Source organism: Fukomys damarensis, unplaced genomic scaffold, assembly GCF_012274545.1.
Source record: "Fukomys damarensis isolate Sample0158 unplaced genomic scaffold, DMR_v1.0_HiC HiC_scaffold_33, whole genome shotgun sequence".
Lineage (NCBI taxonomy): Eukaryota > Metazoa > Chordata > Mammalia > Rodentia > Bathyergidae > Fukomys > Fukomys damarensis.
Window position 1 is genome coordinate 50,929,734 of NW_022900945.1, and position 22,488 is coordinate 50,952,221.

Genomic DNA, 22,488 nt, shown 5'->3' on the forward strand with positions numbered 1-22,488 from the left:
ACTGTACTGTACCTAAAATGTACCAATAAACTCAATGAGAAAAAACAAAAACAAAAATTTTTTTAAAAAAATTATAAGGGCCAGGGATTTAGCTCAGTGTTTCCGCCACGTGCCTCACACATCCCCAGTACCAAAAATAAAAATAAAAAACAAATTATAAATTTTGGCTAACAATGTACCTTTTGTCTTCAACTTAAAATGATGTTTGATTGGTATTTGGTTTCCAGATGTTTAATCAACGTATTTAAAACATTTCTTTTACATTGCAAATTCTTATATTGTAATTATGGTTTTTTTGTTTGGTTGGTTTTTTTGTTTTTTGGTACCGGGGATCAAACTTGGGACCTTGCACTTGTGAAGCAGGTGAAGGAACCACTGTAAATTGTAATTATGGATTAACGTGACCATCTCTCTACTTTCTGCTTACAGACTTCTGACAATAACTATAACACAAGATTATACTACTGTTATAAAGCGCTTCTACTCCTTCTGATTCTAATTCTACAAAAGATCTGTTAATTGAAGTGCAAGTTTTGACTAGTCTTAATTAAAAGATATTATAATTCAACTAGACAAATATATTTTAGTGCACTCTAGTTTCATAAATTCTCTGTCTGTCCAACTGTTTGAAAGTGTTTGTCCAATTATATTTTTTATCAAAGTGACATCAAAGATACAAATAAATTGTTTATTTCCATAACCTGGTTTTACAGGTTAAATAAAAAATTGTTAAGATAATTAAATACAAACTTTTAGGTCTGGATAGACTCCTGTCAGTGAATAAAGCAGCAGGTGCTCAGAAAAATTTGTTGTGGTCTTTGTTCACTAATGGGAGACCCAATAATTTTCATAGCCTTCTGGGAAGATATCTCACAAAATATGTTATTATAAAATGTTTACATTGGTTAACATCAAAGGGTTGAGTTCTAAATATGTTAATGTGATATGTTTATAAAGGTCATCTTCAAAATACACTATTTTCTTTTTTTTTTTTGAGACAGGGTCTCACTATGTAGTTGAGACTGTCCTGGAACTCACAGTGTAGCCCAGGCTGGTCTCGAACTAACAACTCACAGCAATCCTCCTGCCTCAGCCACTGGAGTGCTGGGATTACAGGCGTGTGCCACCACGACCGGCTAAAATATAATATTTTCTGTGGAAAAACAAGGAGTTACTAAAAAGATCCTTTTGGTACCAAGCTACATTACAGGGAATAAGGTTTCGTATAATTTTAATAATTATTATTACTACTTTTCTGGTGTGCAAAATGTATTCATGTTTTCTGACTATACAGGTCTTCCAACATGTTATTTATGGAAATAACCTTCTGAGCCAGGTATTCGCCCTTCTCTCCTGTTCCACCTACTCATGATCACAGGCACATCTGTAGGCCCATACACTTTCCGTAGATGGCATCCTATCAAAAAGTATTAAGAGTTTTCCTGGATTTTTTGTTTTTATGTGTTTTTGGAGGGGAATGAATACATTTAACAACAACCAATTTATACTAAGATACATATCTAAATTTGTTGTAAAGATAATGCACCACCGAAGTGCAGAGACCAACACTAAAAGGTAACTGGGCTAAAAAGACTGCCAGTATTTTGGCCCTGGCCCTCCAAGGTCATCAAAGATCCAAGGTATGAAGGAACCTTTTCTACACACCTTACATCTTTGGTAAGTCACCCAACATCCTGAGCAGGAAGACTGCTGGACACCAGAGGACAAATGTACCAAGTGCCAGAAGCAGGTCACCAAGAGAAAAAAATCTCCCATGCTTTCACTGAAAGTAACTTGGTCAAGCAAGGCCCATGGCCCATCCTAACAGCTGACACTGACAGGAGCTGAGACGCTCTATGCATGGTTCCAAAATAATGCCTAAAGAGATTTAACTGACCTTGACAGATAGCAAGATGTTCATATTGATTAACACAGGTCTCACTTTAACTTGGTCTTAAACACCCAGAAGAAAAGAATAACCAAAAGAGGCAGTCAATGAACAGGTACTAGCAATAGACTTTTTTTTTTTTTTTTGGTTTTTTGAGACAGGGTCTCACTATGTAGTTGAGACTGACCTGGAACTCACTATGTAGCCCAGACTGGTCTTGAACTCACAGCAATCCTCCTGCCTCAGCCTCCCGAGTGCTGGGATTACAGGCGTGCGCCACCACACCCAGCTTAGTAATAGACTTTTGAGGCCCACCACTCCACCTCCCTATAAAGGGATAGATCTCTAAATGGTAAACCAGATAACCCAGTCTCAATAAAAGGCTACAACTCTGGGCAGGAATTTAGCTCAGTGGTTCTACCACCTGCTTCACAAGCACAAGGTCCTGAGTTCAATCCCCAGTACCAAAAAAAAAAAAAAAAAAAGGCTACAACTTCTATTTAATACCACCCTCCACTAGCTCCCTGTCAATATCTCAGACTGCTGAATGTGCATATCCGTTTACCCCTGTCTGTTTACTACAATTCCCACCTAGATTTTAACTTGTCTGGTCTCAAATACTGGCAATTTATCCACAGGTTCTGGGACCCTTTGCTACAGGTCTCCCATTCTCTACACAAACCACTAACCTGACGTGCATGGGGCAAAATGACAATATCACTTGACTTGCTTCTTCCTCTTTATCTCAGAAGAATGTATGATCTGCCTGTCCAATGGCCTATACTTTGAATGTAATCAAGCATTCCAATGCCTCATCAGCCTGACATTTTGTTACCTGTCCTTTCTTAGACCACCCATGACCATTTATACAGAAGCCCAGATGTCTAAACAAGTTCTCCCACAGAACACCATCAGAAAAAGGGCAGTTCCCTTTCTAGTCCCCTTCTCAACGAGAGTGAGGGTCCTCACTGGGATGGCAATGGGGATAGCGGGCATTTCTACATCCGCACATCTCTATCAGGACCTGTCCAGAGATTTCAGAAGACATGGATAAAATAAGCCAGTCCTTAAATACAGTACAAGGTCAAATAAATTATCTAGCAGCAGTCATGCTACAAAATAGAGGGGCTCTTGACATGCTGACAGCAGCCCAAGGGGGAACATGCCAGGTGCTAGGTGAAGAATGCTGTTATTTTGTTAACCAGTCAAGTATTGCTAAAGCAAAGGTTAAAGAATTACAGCAGCGCATCAAAGAGCGAAAGAGATGATGGAATTCTCAGGGAATAGACCAAAGCTATTCCTGGCTTCCCCAAATTATGCCTTAGCTACTTCCCTTGTTGGGCCCACTTGCTTGTATATGTCTTTTAATCATAAGGCCCTGTCTCTTTGGCTGTTTTCAAAATTTCTTGCAGCAATGCATGAGGGTATTTACCAACAAGACAGTCACAGAACCAGTCATGGCGGGTATTGGTCACTGTGGCAGAAGGAAGAAGCTCGCACCTAGCGCTACCACCATCCGATCCAGGTTTAACCCCAACCTTCACCCCTTTGTCAGTTTGAAGCAGCTCCAGAACAACCATAAAACAAAAGCCTGGAATGTTAGATTTCCCTCCCCTTAAAATGGCCCTAACTAGTGATGACACGAGCCCCTCGTAGTGATGTCACAAGCTCCCCAATCCCTAGCCACTGCATCACTCAATCCCACCCCAGCTCCTATAAGCCTTACCTCAGTCCTATAAAAGAAGCTCCCTGTTCTGCCATGTTACTCTCTCTTCTTTGTTCAGACACCCCAGCAGATCCTCCCCATAATAAAGGCTTGTTATGGTCAAAACAACAACAGCAACAAATTATCATTCTAACATAATTGGAAAGATAGGTGCTAAAGTAAGTGTTAGTAGTGGTGGGGGGAGTTGAGAAAACTATAGATTCTAGAATTGGACTATCCAATAGGACCTTTTGAGATGATGGAAATGTTTTATAATCTGTGCTATCAAATATGGTAACTACTAGTTACATGCGGCCACTGAACCCTAGAATTGTGGCTAGTGGACGTGAGGAACTTCAATTCTATGAACTTCTAATTAATTTAACATGACATAGCCACACATGACTAGTATCCACTACATCCAACAGTATATACCACTAGATTCATGTGACCCTGGGTTTCAGAATCCTGGATTCACCAATGGCTGTTACTTCATTTCTCTGAGACTGTTTATTCTTATATAACAGTGGCAAAACCTACTTCACGAGTGTTACAGTGGGCTGTTTGTTATTAATGAATGCTCTAAAAAGTTCACCATCACTGCATAAGGTAAAAATAGCAACAGCACCTATTTTGTCACACAAATTAAATTAAATAAAGCATGATACACAATACCGCACAAGCGGCAAACACTGAAAATTAACATTTATTATTCCTTCCAAATGGTACCCATGAGATAAAAGACCACCATTTCTTTTTTTCTGCATTTTATCCCCACTGCATACATAGTATAGTACCCCACACATGAAAAGACACTCAGTATTTGTTGAGTGAATGTTATTACAATCACAAGACTTAACATTTACTTCTATCACATTTCATATTAACCCCATTGCTCCCATCTGTTGAGATCTAGAACAGATCTTTGAATCCTAATGTCATCCAATATACTTGATAAACTTTTTAGTATTTTATAAAAATTTTATTAATGGATTATCTATATTTTAATCTGAGAGATTAATAAAAATGTTAACCAGAGACCTGTAACGCCAGTTTCATCATTGTAGTTTATTAATTGATACTAATTGTAGTTCATCAGTAGTTCATTAACTGATACTAGTTAAGTACAGATATTCAATCTAGCTTCATTTTCATCCTGTCTCTACTTTCCTTCTTGCCCACAAAGAAGCCACATATGAGGGCTTTATAAAGATCAGATTATGCCAATATGTTCTTCACTGAAACTACCTTTAGAGAGAACTTAAAAATAACTCACCCTTCAATAGCTGGAGATCTGTCAGGACGAGTACTTCCTCGAGACCTGTATCTCCGAGTCATTGGAAGCCTTGGAGGCCGACTTGGTCCCCAGAAGTCAGTGTGAGTTTGGTGAGCCCTGTCATTGGCTCTATTATCTTGGTCCAGTGGATTGCTACTTAGAAATGGTCTAAATTCTTGGAAAAACATCGTTTGACCCAAATGGTCCCACAGCTAGTAAAAAAACAAAAGAAAATCACATATTAGGAAAATGGAACAAATAACAGAGAATAACTTTTAACAGTTTGAAATTCAGTGGCTCCAAAATAAAATGTCTCACCAATTTCATGGAAGAGTAGAGAGAAAGCTTCAGAGTACATAAAATATTGGGGGAAAATGTAAAAATAGAGAAAGTAATGTAAAACATAAAAATAAAGAAATATAAACATGTAAAAACAGAGAAACTTTTACTTCATAAAGTAAGCAAGCCAATGGCTGGCCATGTTCCTTAACACTTAGTTCATATCCACATACCTCTGATCCATTTCCCCTTCAGAAATATAAATTAGCCAAAGATTATCATGGACTTCCATCCTAAGCACAATCAACCATTCAGGACAATATTATAAACCTGTGTTTTGTCACAAATGACACCCACATTCCTGATAAGATTTAAATAAAATGAATAATTTATATGCTTATTTTTAACAAGGCCATCATCACCACCACAAAGACATCCATAAAATACTTCTCTTGACCTGCGCCTGCATCAGGGATGGTTGTATCAGAGCAGTGTAGAAATGTCTGCTGAGAGCACTCTGTGGTACATATGTATTTTTATCACTAAAACGGGGTGAGGCTGAGGGTTTGAGTTTGGCAGAAGAAACATTAAACAAAAGGTAACTGGGAAAAAATGACCTTAAAATAATCAGTTTTATTTATCTATATACTAGATATCTAGCCGGGGATTTAGCTCAAGGTTCCGGAGCCTGCCTCGCAAGTACCAGGACCTGAGTTCGATCCCAGGTATTAAAAAAAAATTTTTTTTTTATGCTAGATATCTCAAAAGATCTACAAAATAATATTTAATATACTCCATCCACCAAGCATATATAACACTGGTCATATTAATCTGTTTGCTTTTCAAGTTTCAAGTCAAACAGAAAAGCTCATTATTTAGTGTATATATAATAACAAGGGCACAAAACTTCTCAGCACATGACCTCAGGCTTTACAAATCCTCACAACCCCTCCATTCCATGCTCTTCCAGAGATCCAATACCATGTTAAGCTGACCTGAATACAGACCCTACTCCAGTCTCAGTCTACCAATAACCCACTCAGTTAACTCTAGAAGTTACAGAGTCTGGTAAGTGTGTTGATGTTATTTTTCACATTTTCCAGCTTTTCAAATTTGCTTCTGATTTTCAAAATGTTTCCTCCCTTAATTAAAAATACACAGGTTAGGGCTGGAGATTTAGCTAAGTGGTTCCACTGCCTGCCTCACAAGCACAAAGTCCAGAGTTTGGGCCCAGTACCAAAAAAAAAAAAAAAAAAAAAAAAAAAAACACAAATGTACAATATAAAATATACTGTGCAATAATCTTCATTTATTCAGCTGTGATCAACCTCTACACCTATACCAGAGGTGGATTTGAGTGCAGAATTCCAGATCTTTACATATTTCTCTGTGTCTGTAACCATACACACATCTATATATCTATACATACACACGCACATTGTGCACACATATATACAAGGTTTGGTTTTGTTTTTGGTAGTGGAGATTGGACTCAGGACCTTGCACTTGGGAGGCAAGTGCCATTGACCTAAATCCCTGGCCAAATTCAAGTTTTTTTTTAAAGGGTCATACTACACAGACACACATTTTATCCATTTAACAATTTTTTATGCATGTACCTACTATGTCTCACTTTTTGGGCAACAGTGAACAAAACAGGATTTTTAAAAAAAAAAGAATCATCTGCTCCAATAGATTTTATTCTTAAGTGAGAAGAAACAGACACAAAAACCACTTGCCTACCCCAAAAAAGGAAAAGGAAACTATATGAGATGACAGCTAAAGATAAATGGAGGAGGAAAACTCAGTTTGTACTACCTAAAAACAGTTATTACCATTCTTTTCAATAGCAGGATAGCACAGGTGGCTATTTTATATAATATTTTAAATTATCATAATATATCACATTTATGTGTATAAAACACACAACAGTCCGGTGTGAGCTGCGTTGGAGTTGTGCCAAAGCAGCACAGGAATGTCTGATAAGTGTTCTGTTGTGCATATTTTTATCACTGAAATGGGGTGGGGTGGGGATTTGAGTTTGGAAGAAGAATCCATTTATAATCCCAGTTACCTAAAAGACCAAGATAGGCGGATTCCAAGTTCAAGGGCAGCCTGGGGAACTTAGTGAAACCCTGCCTCAAAATAAAAAGTGTTGGTGATGTAGTTCAGTAGTAGAACATTTGCCTAGCATGGAAAGCTCTGTGTTCCATCCCCAGTACCAGGGCAAAGGTGAGGGGAGACACACACACATAACGAATAAATAAAAGAAAATCAAACAAAACATGTTCATCTCTTGTATCATCAAAGCTATGGTAATTCTTTGTGTATCCCTCCCTTGACCCCCAGAAGTAACCATGATCTCAAATTTTTTCATTCTCTGGGGTTTAATATTTACTCTATAAATGTCTACATCCCCAAGTAAATTTGCCTTATGAATTTCTCTGGTACTTGCTTTTTTGGCTCCACACGTTGATGTTGTTATATAGCTATTATCCATTCATTTTCAAACACTTTATTCCATACTTTTAAACAATCTTTTCTCATATCAATGATATCTGGATTTTTTTTTTTATTGTTTCCTACAATTGTTTTTGCTTTTAAAAAAGGCTGCCATGATCATTATGTGTCTTTTTGTAGTACTGGGGATTGAACCCAAGGCCTTTGTTTGCACTGAGCTATATCCCCAGTCCTTTTTCAAAGTTTTTATTTTGAAACAAGGTCTCACCAAGTTGCTAAATTGCCCAGCTACGATTGAACTTGAGGCTCTCCTGCTTCAACTTCTCAGTGCTGGGATTACAGGCGTGCACCACCTCGCCTAGCTTCAACTGTGTTTATACAACTACTGTAGGCTCTACATATCTTCAGCTTTACTAGGTAGTGCCAAACTGTTTTCCAAAGTGGTATAAACAACTTACACATCCCGAGAGTGCTTAGAAGTTTCTATTGTGCCACATCCTAACAAGCACTTGACGTCACAGGACTGTTTCCTCAGTTTTCAACAATTTGGTGAGGTTTTTATTTTTGGTGTATAACAACAAATAGCAGCGTTTACTTTAAATGCAAATTCTTTGGCCCTATGCCAGAAAGTATACTTAATAACATGTGTAGTGAGCCTGTAAGACTATCTTTGATATTTCTGGTAGGACAGATTTGTCAGTAAGGAATACTCTCAGCTATTGTTTAAATGAATGTTTTGATGTCTCCTTCAACCACCCCCCTTGGGTTTTTTAAGGCAGTGTCTCACCATGTAATTCAGGCTGGCCTTGAACTCACTATGTAGCCTAGGTTGGCCTCAAACTCACAGCGATCCTCCTGCTTCAGCCTCCCAAGTGCTGGGATTATAGGTATGTACCACCACATCTGGCTTTTCCATTTTTCCTGAAGTAGATTTTGCCAAATTTAGAATTCCTGGTTGGCAAGTTTTTCTTTTCCCTTTAGTTACTTGGCTACAGTGAACCTTTGACTTTCAGAGTCCTGATAAGCTTGACTCAGATATCTTTTGCCAAGTTTTTTGATGCTTCTACTCTGCCATTACTCTTTCATTATTGTAGTAAGGCTAAGTATCTCTGCGTATTTAGTCACATATTTCTTCTCTTTCATATTTTTGTCCACTTTTCTATTAAATGGACTTTATATATTCTGTATATTTAATCTTTTGCCAGCTGCATGTGTTAAAAGTATATTTTCCTAATTGTGGCTCATTTTAAATTTTTTTCCTGGAGATTCTTAAAAATTAATTTTAATATACCACAAATTCCCCATGATTTGGGCTTCTGGGGGGCTTAAATAAGTCTTCCCTAGCACAAAGCCATTTAAAAAATTCTCTAGAGCCAAGCATGGTGGTATATGCCTATAATTCCAGCACTCAAGAGGCTGGGGTAAGAGGATCTCCACAAGTTTGAGGCCAACCTAGGCTACAATGAGTTCAAGGTCAGGCTGAACTACATAGTGAGACCTTGTCTTGAAAAATAAATAAATGAATAAAATCTCAAATAAGGGATGAGGATGTAGCTTACTTGTAGAGCATTTGCCTATTATGCAAATAAGAAATAGGCCTGGGGATGTGGCTCAGAGGACTTGCTGCCTGCCTCACAAGCACAAGGTCCCACGTTCAAATCCCCAGTACCAAAAAAAAAAAAAAAAAAAAAAAAAAAAAAAAAAAAAAAAAAAAAAAAAAGAAAGAAAGAAAAGAAAAAGAAATAAAAATTTCTCCATCCTTTCTTTGGGTACCTTTTAAGGTTTTGTCTTATACACATCAGTCTTCAATCTACTAATTTTTTTATAAGGCCTAACACAGGTATCTAATTTGTTTTCCACACAGAAAACTAATTTTCCTAACATCTTTTATTTAATAATTCCTCCTTTCATTGCTGATCTTCAGTGCCATATCTAGCATATCAAATTTGTATATGTGCCTGGGTCTATTTTCTGGATACTTACTCAGGTCTATTAATCTGTACAGATACCACACAGTCTCATTATAAACTTTATAAAAGTTTTGACATCTCACACATTAATTTTCTCCACCATGTTCGTCTTCAAGAATATCGTGGTCATTTTGGCCTTTTCATCTTTCATATGTATTTTAAAGTCACTTTGGTAAGCTTCCCATATAAGCCATACTGAGACACTGCATTGAATCTATATATCCTGTCAACAAACATTATTAAGTTCATTGGGGAGCTTATTTAGAAAGGCAGAATCTCAGACCACATCCTATCTACCTGAATCAAAAACTGATTGACATGCACATTAAAATTTGAGAAGCACTGCTATGGACTACTAGGCAAGTAACATTTTTATCATACCAAGTCTTTTTATCCAAGAATTCAGACCAGCCCCATTAATCCCCAAATTTATTCAGGTCTCCTTTCAATAGTTTTGTCATTCAAAAGTTGTGTATCTTTCTCCATAAAGATCTCAATAAACTTCTGCTATATAATATTACAGTATTTTGATTTTTCTTTCTTTTTTTTTTTTGAGACAGGGTCTCACTATATAGTTGCGACTGACCTGGAACTCACTATGTAGCCCAGGTTGGTCTCGAACTCACAGTGATCCTCCTCCTGCCTCAGCCTCCCAAGTGCTGAGATTACAGGCATGCGCCATCACGCCCAGCCTTTGATTTGTTGCAAATGACACACACACACACACACACACACACACACACAGGTTTATTTGGAAGTACTGGAGATTGAAATCACAGCCTTTCCACTGAATTATAACCCAGCCCCCCGCCCCCCCCCCGTTTTGGTACTGGGGATTGAACTCTGGCTCTTGTGCAGAACCACTGAGCCAAGTCCCTGGCCCTCTACTTTTTCTTTTGAGACAGGGTCTTGAGTCACTAAATTGTACAGGCTAGGCTGGAACTTGCAATTCTGCCTCAGCTTCCTAGAGTGCTAGGATTACAGATAGACAGATTGATTGATTTAAAATATATTTTTTATTGTTTCAATACTTCAATACTGGTAACAGAGATGTAACTAATTATTTTTTCCATTAAATTTATTGTTACATTTTAGGTATACAATACAGTTACATTTATCCTTGGGATCTTGTACCTTTACATGGTATATCTTGGGCAAATGATTTTTATATATTGACCTTAATATAAAGAAAACTTGCTGACCTCTTAGTAATTCTATTAATTTGCCTGTACAAAAATTCAAACCATAATCATAGCTAGAAAAAGCAACGGCTTTATTTCATTTTCAACCCTTTTTCATTTATGTAACTGCACTAGCTAGTCTCTGTAATACTATACTGAAAGTAAATGATAACAAGCATTCCTTTGTGTTGTCACTAATTTTTTGTTTTGTTTTGTTCGTTTTTGGTACCAGGAATCAAACTCAGGACCTTGCACTTACGAAGCGGAACCACTGAGCTAAAATCCCCTGCCCTTGTCACTAATTAAAGAGAATATGCTTAGTAATTCATTACTAAACATAGTATTTTGCAGTAAGTTTTGTAAATGCCCTTTATCAGATAAAAGAAATTTCCTTCTATTCCTACCTTACTAAAAATATTTGCTATAAATCTGAGTTTGACCAAACACATCTTTTGAAATGCTTATAGTTTTTCACTTTAATCTGTGAAATTATGTTAACAGATTTTCTATTAACCCAACATTGAATTCACAATTTGGCTTATGATACACTGATTCTAAGTCTGGTGTTTTGGGTGAATTCCACAACTATGTTCACAAGTCAACTGGCCTCTTACTCTCCTCTAGTATATTAGCCTTGTCTGGCTTTGGTACCAGGTTATAGTAGTAGCTCCATAAAATGTGCTGGGAAGCATTCCTTCTCCTTCATATAAACATCCTGTGGCACAGAAATAGAATATCTGTGTGTAAGTACTTTGCTAGATTGTTCCAAACTACCTTCCAAAGTTATACCAACTTACACTCCCATCCAAGTACAAAAGGTTGTGTTCTGTCACATTCTAACTAACATTGCTAAAAGGGTTTATTTTGCTATAGTATTAGGGATTGAAGCCAGGGCCTTTGCACTGAGCTATATCCTCTATGTTTCCTCCCTTTTAAAATTAATTAATTAACTTGTTTATTTATTTATTTATTTATTTTTGGTACCTGGAATCAAACTTGGGCCCTTGCACTTGCAAGGCAGGCAGTGAATTACAAAAAAAAAAAAAAAATTTGAGACAGGATCTCAAAGTCAATAAATTATCCAGTTTGGGCTCAAATTTGGACTCCTGTCTCAGCCTTCCAGAGTGTTGGTTATCAGAGGCATGAACAGCCATGTGTGGCCCCATGATTAAAAACTCTTAATATCTCAACTGAAGAGCAAAAAATAACATCCAGGGTAAAAACATTAATAAGATTCCTATTGATATTAGTAAGGTAAAGCATCTTTCTACTTTTAACTGCCATTTGTACTCCTTATATCAGACTTATTTCCTTTTGCTTTCTAGTGACAGTCTCCATCTACAAAGATCACTAGTTTCTTGACTGAAATGTGGTCTAAAGTGTCGTAAGGCTTATTTCTTAAACCAAAATTCCAAAGTAAATTCAACATTAAATCTCAAACTATACTTGCTGTAAGTGAAAGGCTATGTGCAAACAACTCCATGTTCCTAATAACATATTTTGCTAAGATTAAACCGTAGGAAGAAATCAATGATTTCCTCACTATGTAAATAAAGTTCCAAAACATTTTCTCTTAGGAGGAAAAAAGAAAGAAAAAAACAATCTCAAAGCAGCCATCTTTTTCATCATAACCAAGGCAAAAACAAAATATTTTAAAATACTGACTAGAATGTAAGCACCAACTCAGTATCAATAGTCCACTTTGATAACTGCATTCTTTAGGTGACTAAATTATTCTTTAAATGACTGATAATATGAAAACATTCTGCTTAGAAGTAGCTTCAGTATCAACATGAGACATTCTAAAACTTGTCTGGAAACTGCAAATTAGTGCAAACTAATGGCCTATTTTAGTCCCAAAATAATCATATACCCTGGGTATCAAAAACAGGAATATACCCTGTACAGCTGCAGTAGAGCCCTTGCCTAGCATATGGAAGGGCCTTAGCTTCAATCCCCAAAATGAAAAGGGAGAGGGGAAGGAAGAGGCAGAGCAGAGAAGAAAAAAAAAAAGAATCCAGAGGGAGGGAAAAAAGGAGAGGAGAAAAAAAGTACAACTCAGAAATTTACATAAAATCAACACTAAGCATAAGAATAGCCACAGGTCATTTGTCTCTGAGCAGACGTCAATCAGCACAACAGAAAAAAAATAGCTCAACAAAACTGGGTATTCAGGACACAACTTACGTAAAATGAACAGGGAATGTTACTACAGAGTTTTGATGAAACATCCAAAAAATCACAGTCACTTTGACAGGTTTGGTCTTGAAACACCAAAAAAAGTTACAAACTGAAGAGACAGTACAGTATGTATCTCAATATAAAAAAACAGGATGGATAATATCTCCCATTTAGCAAAATTTATTCTGAGGCAAATATGACCATAAGAACATCTCTTAAAAATATTAAAATCAATTCCTCAAAAAGTTCAGCAGTTACTGTACAAGACAGCAGTTTCACTGCTCATTATTACATAAACAAGAAAGCTGAAAAGATACACGTTTTTTAAAAAACTTATATACAAATATTCACAGTAGCATTATCCATAATAGGCAAAAAGTATTAAAACACAAATGTCTATCAATCGATGAAGGGACAAACTGCTGGCTATCTGTACAGTGTAACGTTAAGGAAGCCAGAAAAGGGAATGAAGCACTGATGCATGCTTCAACATGGATGAACCTTGAAAATATTATGCTAAGTAGAAAAGAGTCACACCGTATGATGCCATTTATAGCAAATGTTCTATACAGGCAAACCCACAGAGACAGAAAATAAACTGCTGGTTGCCTACAGCAGGAGAACTATGAGGAAGGAATGACTACAAATGAGTTTGAAGAATCTTTTGGGAATGAAGAAGTTCTAAAATTAGGGGCAATGGCTATCCCACTTTGTGAATAACTGCATATACTGAAACTGCTGAACTTTACATTTTAAAAGTAAATTATATGATACGGAAAATATATCAATTTTAAAATACTGTGATCTATAAAAATTATCAAAATTATTAATCCTTAGAAATATAATTTCAAAACTGTTCACAGGTAATTCTATGAAAATATTAAGTCAAAACAAGGAACATATGGTCATCTGAATATTTTGGGGTTTTTTTGGTACAGGGACCGAACTGCTTGCGAGGCAGGCAGCAGCATCACTGAGCTAAATGCCCAGCCCCACCTAAGTGTTTCTAGTGCCCCTTCACAATTGCTCTTCCTTGCTTCTCCCACTCCCAAGCAGCTGTTGATCTTTTTTTGAGACAGGTTCTCTTAATTTCAAACAGGCTGGCCTTGAACTTGTGATCCTTTCACCTCAGCCTCCTGAGCAGCTGAGATTTATAGCTGTGTGCCAATGAACCTGATCCATCTTCCTGTGGTTTGTATTTTCTAGATTTTTTGTAAAGGAGATCATTGTGGTACACATCCTCTTTATTTGGCTTCTTTTCCTCAGCTTAATTATTTTGAGATTCATTCACATTTTTACATGTATTTTTGCTCTTTTACTGCTGGGTCTAATATTCCATAGTATGGCCATATTGTATTACAATTTCTTTCATACATCCACCTGTTGATAGGATTTGAGTTTCTAGTTTCTATTATAAATCAAGTTACTATAAACGTGTGTGTGGCAGGTAAGAATTCCACCACTGAGCCACCAATGCCGTGATGCATATGGATGGATATATGATTGCTTTTCTCTTGGGTAAGAAGTATGGAATGACTTAAGAATGGAGTGACTAAATCATATAAATTTTTTTTGTTTTGTCTTTTTTAAAAAGTTAATTTGTTTTCTAAAATGGTTGCATCATTTTTAAAGTGGTTCCAATTTCAACTGCTCCATACCTTCACCAATATTTAATATGGACATTTAAAAATATTTCAGCTATTCTAATAGAAATGCAGTGGTATTTCATTGTGGTTTAAATTTGTTTTTCCCTAATAACTAACTATGTATCTTTGTATCTTTATGCATCATCTGTACATCATCTCTGGTGAATCAAGACTGTTTAAATCTTATGTCATTCTTTAGAATTGAGTAGTTTTTTTTCTCATTGAGTTTATTGGTACATTTTAGGTATACTTTCAAAACTGCTCTATAGATTCAATGCAATTTCAATTGTAATTCCAGCAGTATACTTTACAGACCTTGAGAAAACAATCCAAAAATTCATTTGGAACAAGAGATCTAGAATAGAATTCCTTAGGGGTTTGGGCCTGGAACTCATGAGAGATCACTTACAGTAGAGGAAGAACAGAATGCTTCTGCCCAGGGAACTATGCAAAAGAATTATGGAGCACACTGGTGAGCTGACAGGTGAACAGGCACACACAGTATCCCAAAGACCTGCTATGACAACAGGAAAACCAAAAAGATGTCAACTGTGCCCTATAAAAAAGGACAGGAAAACAAAACCTACATGCTGTCAGTATAAGCAATACTTCTGTATGGAACATACAGTGTTCATGTGTGAAGATTGCCCTGGGAGTGACAATTGAAGCAAAGATTATTTTCATTGTAGAATAGCAAAAGCAATTCTAGGAAACAAAGACAAGGTAGGGAGTATCACAATCCCTGACATGAAACTATACTACAAAGCTACTGTGATAAAAACAGCATGGTACTGGCAAAGAAACAGACCTGAGGACCAGTGGAACAGATTAGAGGATGCAAAACAACTCCAGACACATTCAGCCGCCTCACCTTTGACAAAGGAACCAAACACCCTCACTGGAAGAAAGATACCTTTTTTTTGAGACAGGGCTCACTATATAGTTGAGACTGACCTGGAACTCACTATGTAGCCCAGGCTGGTCTTGAACTCAACAGTGATCCTCCTGCCTCAGCCTCCCGAGTGCTGGAATTACAGGTGTGCACCACCACGCCCAGCCAAGATAGCCTCTTTAATAAATGGTGCTGGAAAAGTTGGGTTTCAACATGCCAAAGATGAAAACTAGACCTATATTTCTCACCATGCACTAAACTAAAATCAAAATGGATTAAATATCTAAATATTAAAACAGAAATGCTAAACCAGCTGAAGAGAAGTTGGCTAGAACTCTTGAAGACAATGGTACAGGAAAAGATCTTATAAACCAAACCTCAGTTGCACATGAACTAGCACAAAGAATCAACATCTGGGATCTTTTCTTATTAAAAAGTTTCTCTAAACAAAAAAAGCTTTTGCACAGCAAGAGAAACCACCAATAGCATGAAGAGACAACCCACAATAATGAGAAAAAATTTTTACCAGCTGTTCCTCAGACAAAGGTCTACTATAAGGCAAGGGATTTGGCTTAGTGGTTCCACTGCCTGCCTTGCAAACACAAGGGCCTGAATTTGATCCTTGGTACCACCAAAGAAAAGTCTACTATCTAGAATATATAAAGAATTTAAAAAATCAGGCCTCCCAAATTTAAAGATCCAATCCAAAAATGGGCATGTGAAATGAACAGACATTTCTCAAAGTAAAAATAGTAAATAAACATGGAAAAATGTTCAACATCACTAGTCATTCAAGAGATGCAAATGAAAACAACACTGAGATTCTACCTCACCTCAGAAAGAATGGCTGCTATCATGAAATCAACCAATAACAAATGCTGGGTGGGGCTGTGGGGAAAAAAGGAACCCTGTTCCACCGTTGGTGGTAATGTAGACTTGTGCAAGCACTGTGGAAATCAGTATGGAGACACCTCAAAGAACTAGGATCAGAGGTCCCATTTGACCCAGCTATTCCCCTGCTGGGATCCTCCCAATTAAAAGAATTGTACCACAGTGATATATGTGCACCCAGGTTCATAGTAGCAGAGTCTGTAATAGATAGAATTTGGAAACAGCCCAACTTCCCATCAACTAGAGACTGGATAAAGAAAATGTGTTTTTTAAAAAATAAAATGGAGTACTACTCAGCCATAAACAATGGGAATTAGAGATATTTATAGCTAAATGGATGCACAATGAGGCCATACTCTTAAGTGAAATAAATAGGACACATGTGTAAATACTGAAAGTGTAAATAAGGATCAAAATGTATAATAGATAATATGAAATAGGAAGAAAGGGTGCAAAGGGGAGGGGAAGTAGGAGAAGTAGAAGAAAGGAAAGAAGGGAATGGAACATGAAAAAATGGAAACAGTCTTTGTAAATAGGGAGGGGTGGAGGCACTGAAGGGAGGCCAGGGGAATGGGGAAAAAATAACAATCAAGATATATTATGTAAAGGTACAAATCTCCAATGATGAATGTCTTTATATTGTATACCTAAAATGTACCAATAAAACTAATTTTAAAAAATAGAAAAGGTGATATGCAACAGCACCCGCTAATTACATACACACAATGCCATTAAAAATCTCTTGGAAATCACTTCCTCCTAAATGAGCTTAAATTCACAGGCTATGGACTTTGGACAACTGGCACTCACTGACCGGAAAACTGGCACAACTGACACCAAGTACATTTTCATCATTAACTTTTTTCCTTCAGTTACTATTAAATTTGTGTTAAGGTCACTGATCAGCAATAGAATTATGATTGTGAATTTAGCATGTACTGAATTATGGAAACATAATCCTTCTGACAACTTCTGAAGAGCTCAGCAGTTTTATACTTAATATTTCCTGAATAAATGTGAAGCAAATGTGTCCTTTTAACACTCCATACCCTAAAAAGTGAGACATAAAAAGCAGTCCTGAATAATGCAAGATAAGTGTAAAAAGTGAGACATAAAGGATTTGGTTGAATTAATTAAATCTTAAAGATCCAGTCCAAGACACAATTGCTCAAAGAACCCTCCATCTCTGGCCTCTGTAAGCCCTTTGGCTGAGGCTGAGAAAAATCACAAACAGGCAAAGCATAGTTTACCTGGAGATAGATGGTTTGAAACTTTTTTTTTTTCCAGCATGAAGAAATGAACCCCAGGACTGTTACAGACTTGTATACTACCCAAAGTGCTCTACTACTGCTCTACAGTCCTTTTTATTCTTTGAGACAAGGCATCACTAAATTAACCTGGGTGACCTGCCTTAGCTTCCCAAGCAGCTAGGATTACAGATGTGTGATACCTGTAACTTGGGGGGGGGGTTGGGGGGAGTACTGGGGATTGCACAGAGGTCCTTTGAACTAAGTGAGAGCTACATCCCCAGCTGACCTTTTTTTTTCTGAGACAGATTCTCACTAAATTGAAAATTGTCCAGTTTAGGATTGAACTTGCCATCCTTCTGCTTCAATTTCCAAGAGTCCTGGGATTACAGGTATGCTCCATGACATCTTGTTTACATGTAACTTTCAAAATTACAGTGAGACATTTAAAATTCTTATACATCAAAAATAGCAGGATATCAGCAATTTCATTTAATTCAACTCAATTCACCTTTAAACTTGATTATTTTAGAGCCTTTTACAGGCAAAAGTCAAGATGCCTACCACAGTCCCAAGAACATACAAAGAGCATGAACTGGTATTAGACAAGGTCTTCACAAGGGCAGAAGCAAAACTGTTCTCACAGTTTATAGATCTCCTCCTCCAACTACCACAATTCTACTCCCAGACCTCTGCTGACTATAGGTTTAACTCATTAAACCCACAGGTTAAGAGAGAAGAAAAAGTCTCTCATTTCCACTTCTGACCTCTTCATTCATTCTTCAATAGTCTTCCCTGCCAAAGGAATAGTGTTTCTGATTGTATATAGCAAGACTTTAACCTCTACCAATTTACATTTCTCTAGTGAATGGAGCTGAGGTATTAGGAAGCTGAACAAATGCAAAAACAGCAGTCCTGAATAGGTGTGCCTCTTCTGTAGCCTGTAATTCTCAGGTGGGTCATCCTGTATAAATTTTAGGATACATCTGAGCTGGGCGTGGTGGTGCAAACCTGTAATCCCAGCACTCCAGGAGGCTGAGGCAGGAGGAGCACTGTGAGTTTGAGACCAGCCTGGGCTACATAGTGAGTTCAGGTCAGTCTCAACTACATAGTGAGACCTTGTCTCAAAAAACAGAACAAAAAAAAATTTAGGATACATCCATTTGGTCACTCTTCAACTATGTTCTCCAATTCAGCTGAATAAAAATGAAGTTTTTATTTCCAACTTGTCTAGCTGCTGTGTTTTCTCAATATGTTCTAGACTCAGAGAAGTACTATGATCAATGATCAACCATCGCACATAATTAAGGCATGCCTAACCGAGGATAATAGTTTAATAAATATAATGTGAGCACAAAAAATAGTCATAAAAGATATTCTTAATACAGTTTATAAACACATCATAAAATATACTATGGAGACATGAAAGATTTATGACATAATACTAAAAAAAATTCAAAAGCAGAAATACAATATACTCAATGACTGCAAGTGAAAATTATGCTGCACACGTATGCAAATGCAAAGTAATATGCCAAAGAAACAAAGCTATGATAAAGTAATGAGAATATGGGAGATTTTTAATTTAAAAAAATGTTGTTGTAATATTTTTCAGTGTTTATACCTCAGGACAAAACCTGAAAGTCTTAAAATATTTAAACCCATATTTTTCATTGCCATTATAATGCTGCTTATGTAACAGAAACAAATTTTGTTTAAATAGACAGACTGCTCAGAGCATCCTGCCCTTCTGTGCATGTGTGGAAGCTCTTTTTTCCAGGAAGCCTTCTACCTTATTTTCTGCTAATGTGAGGCAATAGCTATATACCTTATCTTCCCTTTCCCTCTCGCTTTTTTTTTTTTTTTTTTAAGTTTTTGTGCTGGAGACTCAAGAGATGACCCAGATCAGAGATGTTTTAGTAGGAGGAGGTAGAGGTTTTTTGCCTTTTTATTGGGGGTGGGGCAGTGGGGCTGCTAGGGCTTGAACCCAGTACCCCACATGTATTCTACCAACGAGCTACACCTCCAGGTCCTACACTCATTCCTGCACTGAAGTGATTCCTTCAGGTAAGCTGAGACTCTAAGATCAGATATCTTACTGGCACAAGTTAAAGAAAGAAGCTTTCAAATTATCAATGAAACCCTCAGATAGCTATGTTATGGACTCCCTCTCCCATGTTATCAGGAACCTCGGAATAAGAATGTCCTCTCTCTCTCTCTCCAAACTGCTAGCAACATTTTTAGACTCACTGTCCACTATACCTCAGCTTTCTCAAACACTGCTCCCATTTACCTGGCTGGTAACCCTCCTCCTGCCTTCTCTGCATCCCATCTATATCCCCACCCCAGCCTCACCGGAAGGAAAATATATTGTCAATATTGACTGCGTCACAAATTTTCTTGACTAAGCCTCGTCTAACATATCCAGTATTTTAAGAGTTTAGCTCTTAGTAAATACTAATTATAGACAATAACCTGCTGTACAGCAGCTCTTATTGAAGAAAAACAGTGGGACTAAGCTCAAACCTTTGCTGAAATAACTAAAATATGGAAAATAAAAGTAACTTTTCTTTTTTTCCTCTTTTTTCAGTATAGGATCTCACTATGTAGTCTAGGCTAGCCTTGAACTCACTATGTAACCCAGGCTAGCTTCAAACTCATGGCAATCCTCCTGTCTCAGTCTCCCAAGTGCTGGTATATGTAATTTTATTTCTAAGTTTTTTCTCTAGGGACATGAGTAAAAAAAAAACAAACCAAAAACCGTGTAATTTAAGAATGCTATTTTGAAACAGGTTTTTTTTTTTAAACATCTTTGCTTACCTAAATTCCACTTCATCTATAGGGGGCCCCAGGCAAATTCTACCTTCTCTATGACGTCTTTGAAATGGCTAAAATTTATTAAGCATTCACCATATAGCAGACATACTTGAGCTGCACATTTAGAATATATTAATTCATTTTACCTTTACAACAATACTATGAGGTGTTACTATTTTCCTTCCTTCCAAGACAGGATCTCACTGCTCAGTTTAGGCTGGCCTTGAACTCACTAGAGTCCAGCCTGGCCTCTAACTACAGCAATCCTCCTGCCTCAATCTCCTGAGTGCTGGGATTTGAGGCTTGTGACACTGTGCCTGGCTTCTTCCATTATTTTCCCAAGGAAACAGAGATTTTAAGTAATTGTGTTCAGATTACATAGCCAGTAAGTAACTGGCAAACCCAGGATTGGTAATCAAGTACTCTGGCTAGAGGCCGTGCTCTTCTTAATAACTTCTGTATGACTCTTCCTGCAAATGTACTTGTTATGTAAATACCAGTATCAATTTATTATACTCTCTGAACATTCTAGTTTTGTTTCATGTGTTTGTACTTGCTTTCCAACTAAACTATAAGGGCCTTGCAGACAACCAATTGCCCCTACTTCTAGCACAGTGTTACTCATAAAAACACTGATTATGTATTTTTCAGCTAATTTTCAAAATCCCTGGCAACTTCTACAATATTAGAAAGATAAATTTTTCCAATTTTAAAATGCAAAATACCTCTGGGTGTGGTGGCGTATGCCTCTATCCCACCACTGGGGAGGCTGAGGCAGGAGGAATGCCTGGGCTACACAGAATCCCTGTCTCAAACCATCACCCCCCCCCAATTTTTTTTAACTTTTAAAAAAATACAAAATATCATTTTAAAAAGAGAAAATTTAAACATTCAGCCATGACAACAAGAATTCTACAGAGGGGGAAGTGAGCATAATTATGCCTTTTGTTACTGATAAAGAACATGAAGTCACCAGTTATATGACTCAGCAAAATTATAAAATTACTGTGACATCTGAAGGATAGCTTATGCCATCCACATCAGATTTAGCATTACTTAAGTTAGGAAACTGACTACATTTATTTTCTTCTTACTCAGTGCATCTCTTCCGACTGAGTCATTCCTACAAAACTGAGAGACCAACCTATTACCATTTCCTACAAGAGAACTAATATTCAAACCAAATGAAGTTACTTCGGCATATGCAAAATCACAAACTGATCATCAACTGTACACGAGGGAAAATGTTAAAATAAGAAACTCTTCTGGGGCCTCTGAAGCAGAACAAAACTTAAATAACTGTTTTTTAGTTCATCAAAATGAGAACATAGAAATGGGGGTTCCAAGACGTGATGATAATCTCTCTATGAACGCAGATCAGAGTTAGCAAAAAACCTGAAAACTAGGTATGAGGAAATGCCATACACTATAAGCACAAGAAAATACCCTTAATAAGATAGGACTTTTAAGAGTTATATGGGCTTATTAAACATCACTTTCCAAATATACTGCTAATCTCTGGCGTGAAAAACTAAGAGTGTAAGTAAGATCCAAATTGTATAACTGACTGTGAAAATAGGAAGAAAAGGGCTAAAAGTGTAGGGGAAGTGGGAAGGGGAAAGAAAATGAGGGAAAAGAAAAAATATGAGAAAAGGAAAAAATGGAAACAAAGTCTCTGTAAAAAGGGGAGCAGGGTGAGGGTTAAGGGAGGGCAGGGGTATGGAGAAAAAAATGAGAACCAAGATCTGTCATGTAAAGGTACAAGATCCCAATGATGAATGGAACTGTACTGTATACTTAGAAAGTACCAATAAACTCAATGAAAAAAATACTGCTAATAAGTTCTTACTTATACACAAAATAAATATCAAATTATTTGGCTAACTCTCTAGGCTCTTCAGCTACCTGTGAAAAAAATTAATGCAAACCTGAAACACAAAGGAATTTTGATTATGGGATTTAACTTGTTTTCCTTAATATTTATCTGCTTTCTAGAGCCCAGAAAGCTGTGTGACAATACGGGGCACACATAGAGAAACAAAAGCAAACCACACT

The 22,488-nt window shown here is 37.0% G+C and overlaps 1 protein-coding gene across 1 annotated transcript in view; it reads right to left on the minus strand.

Moving 5' to 3' along the window:
• Rnf115 (ring finger protein 115) overlaps positions 1-22,488 on the minus strand; it is an 86,884-nt gene that overhangs the window by 27,969 nt on the left and 36,427 nt on the right. The window contains exon 4 of the mRNA XM_010629494.1: positions 4,870-5,081. Within this exon, the coding sequence (XP_010627796.1) occupies positions 4,870-5,081 (212 nt within the window). The remainder of the gene's footprint in view (positions 1-4,869; positions 5,082-22,488) is intronic.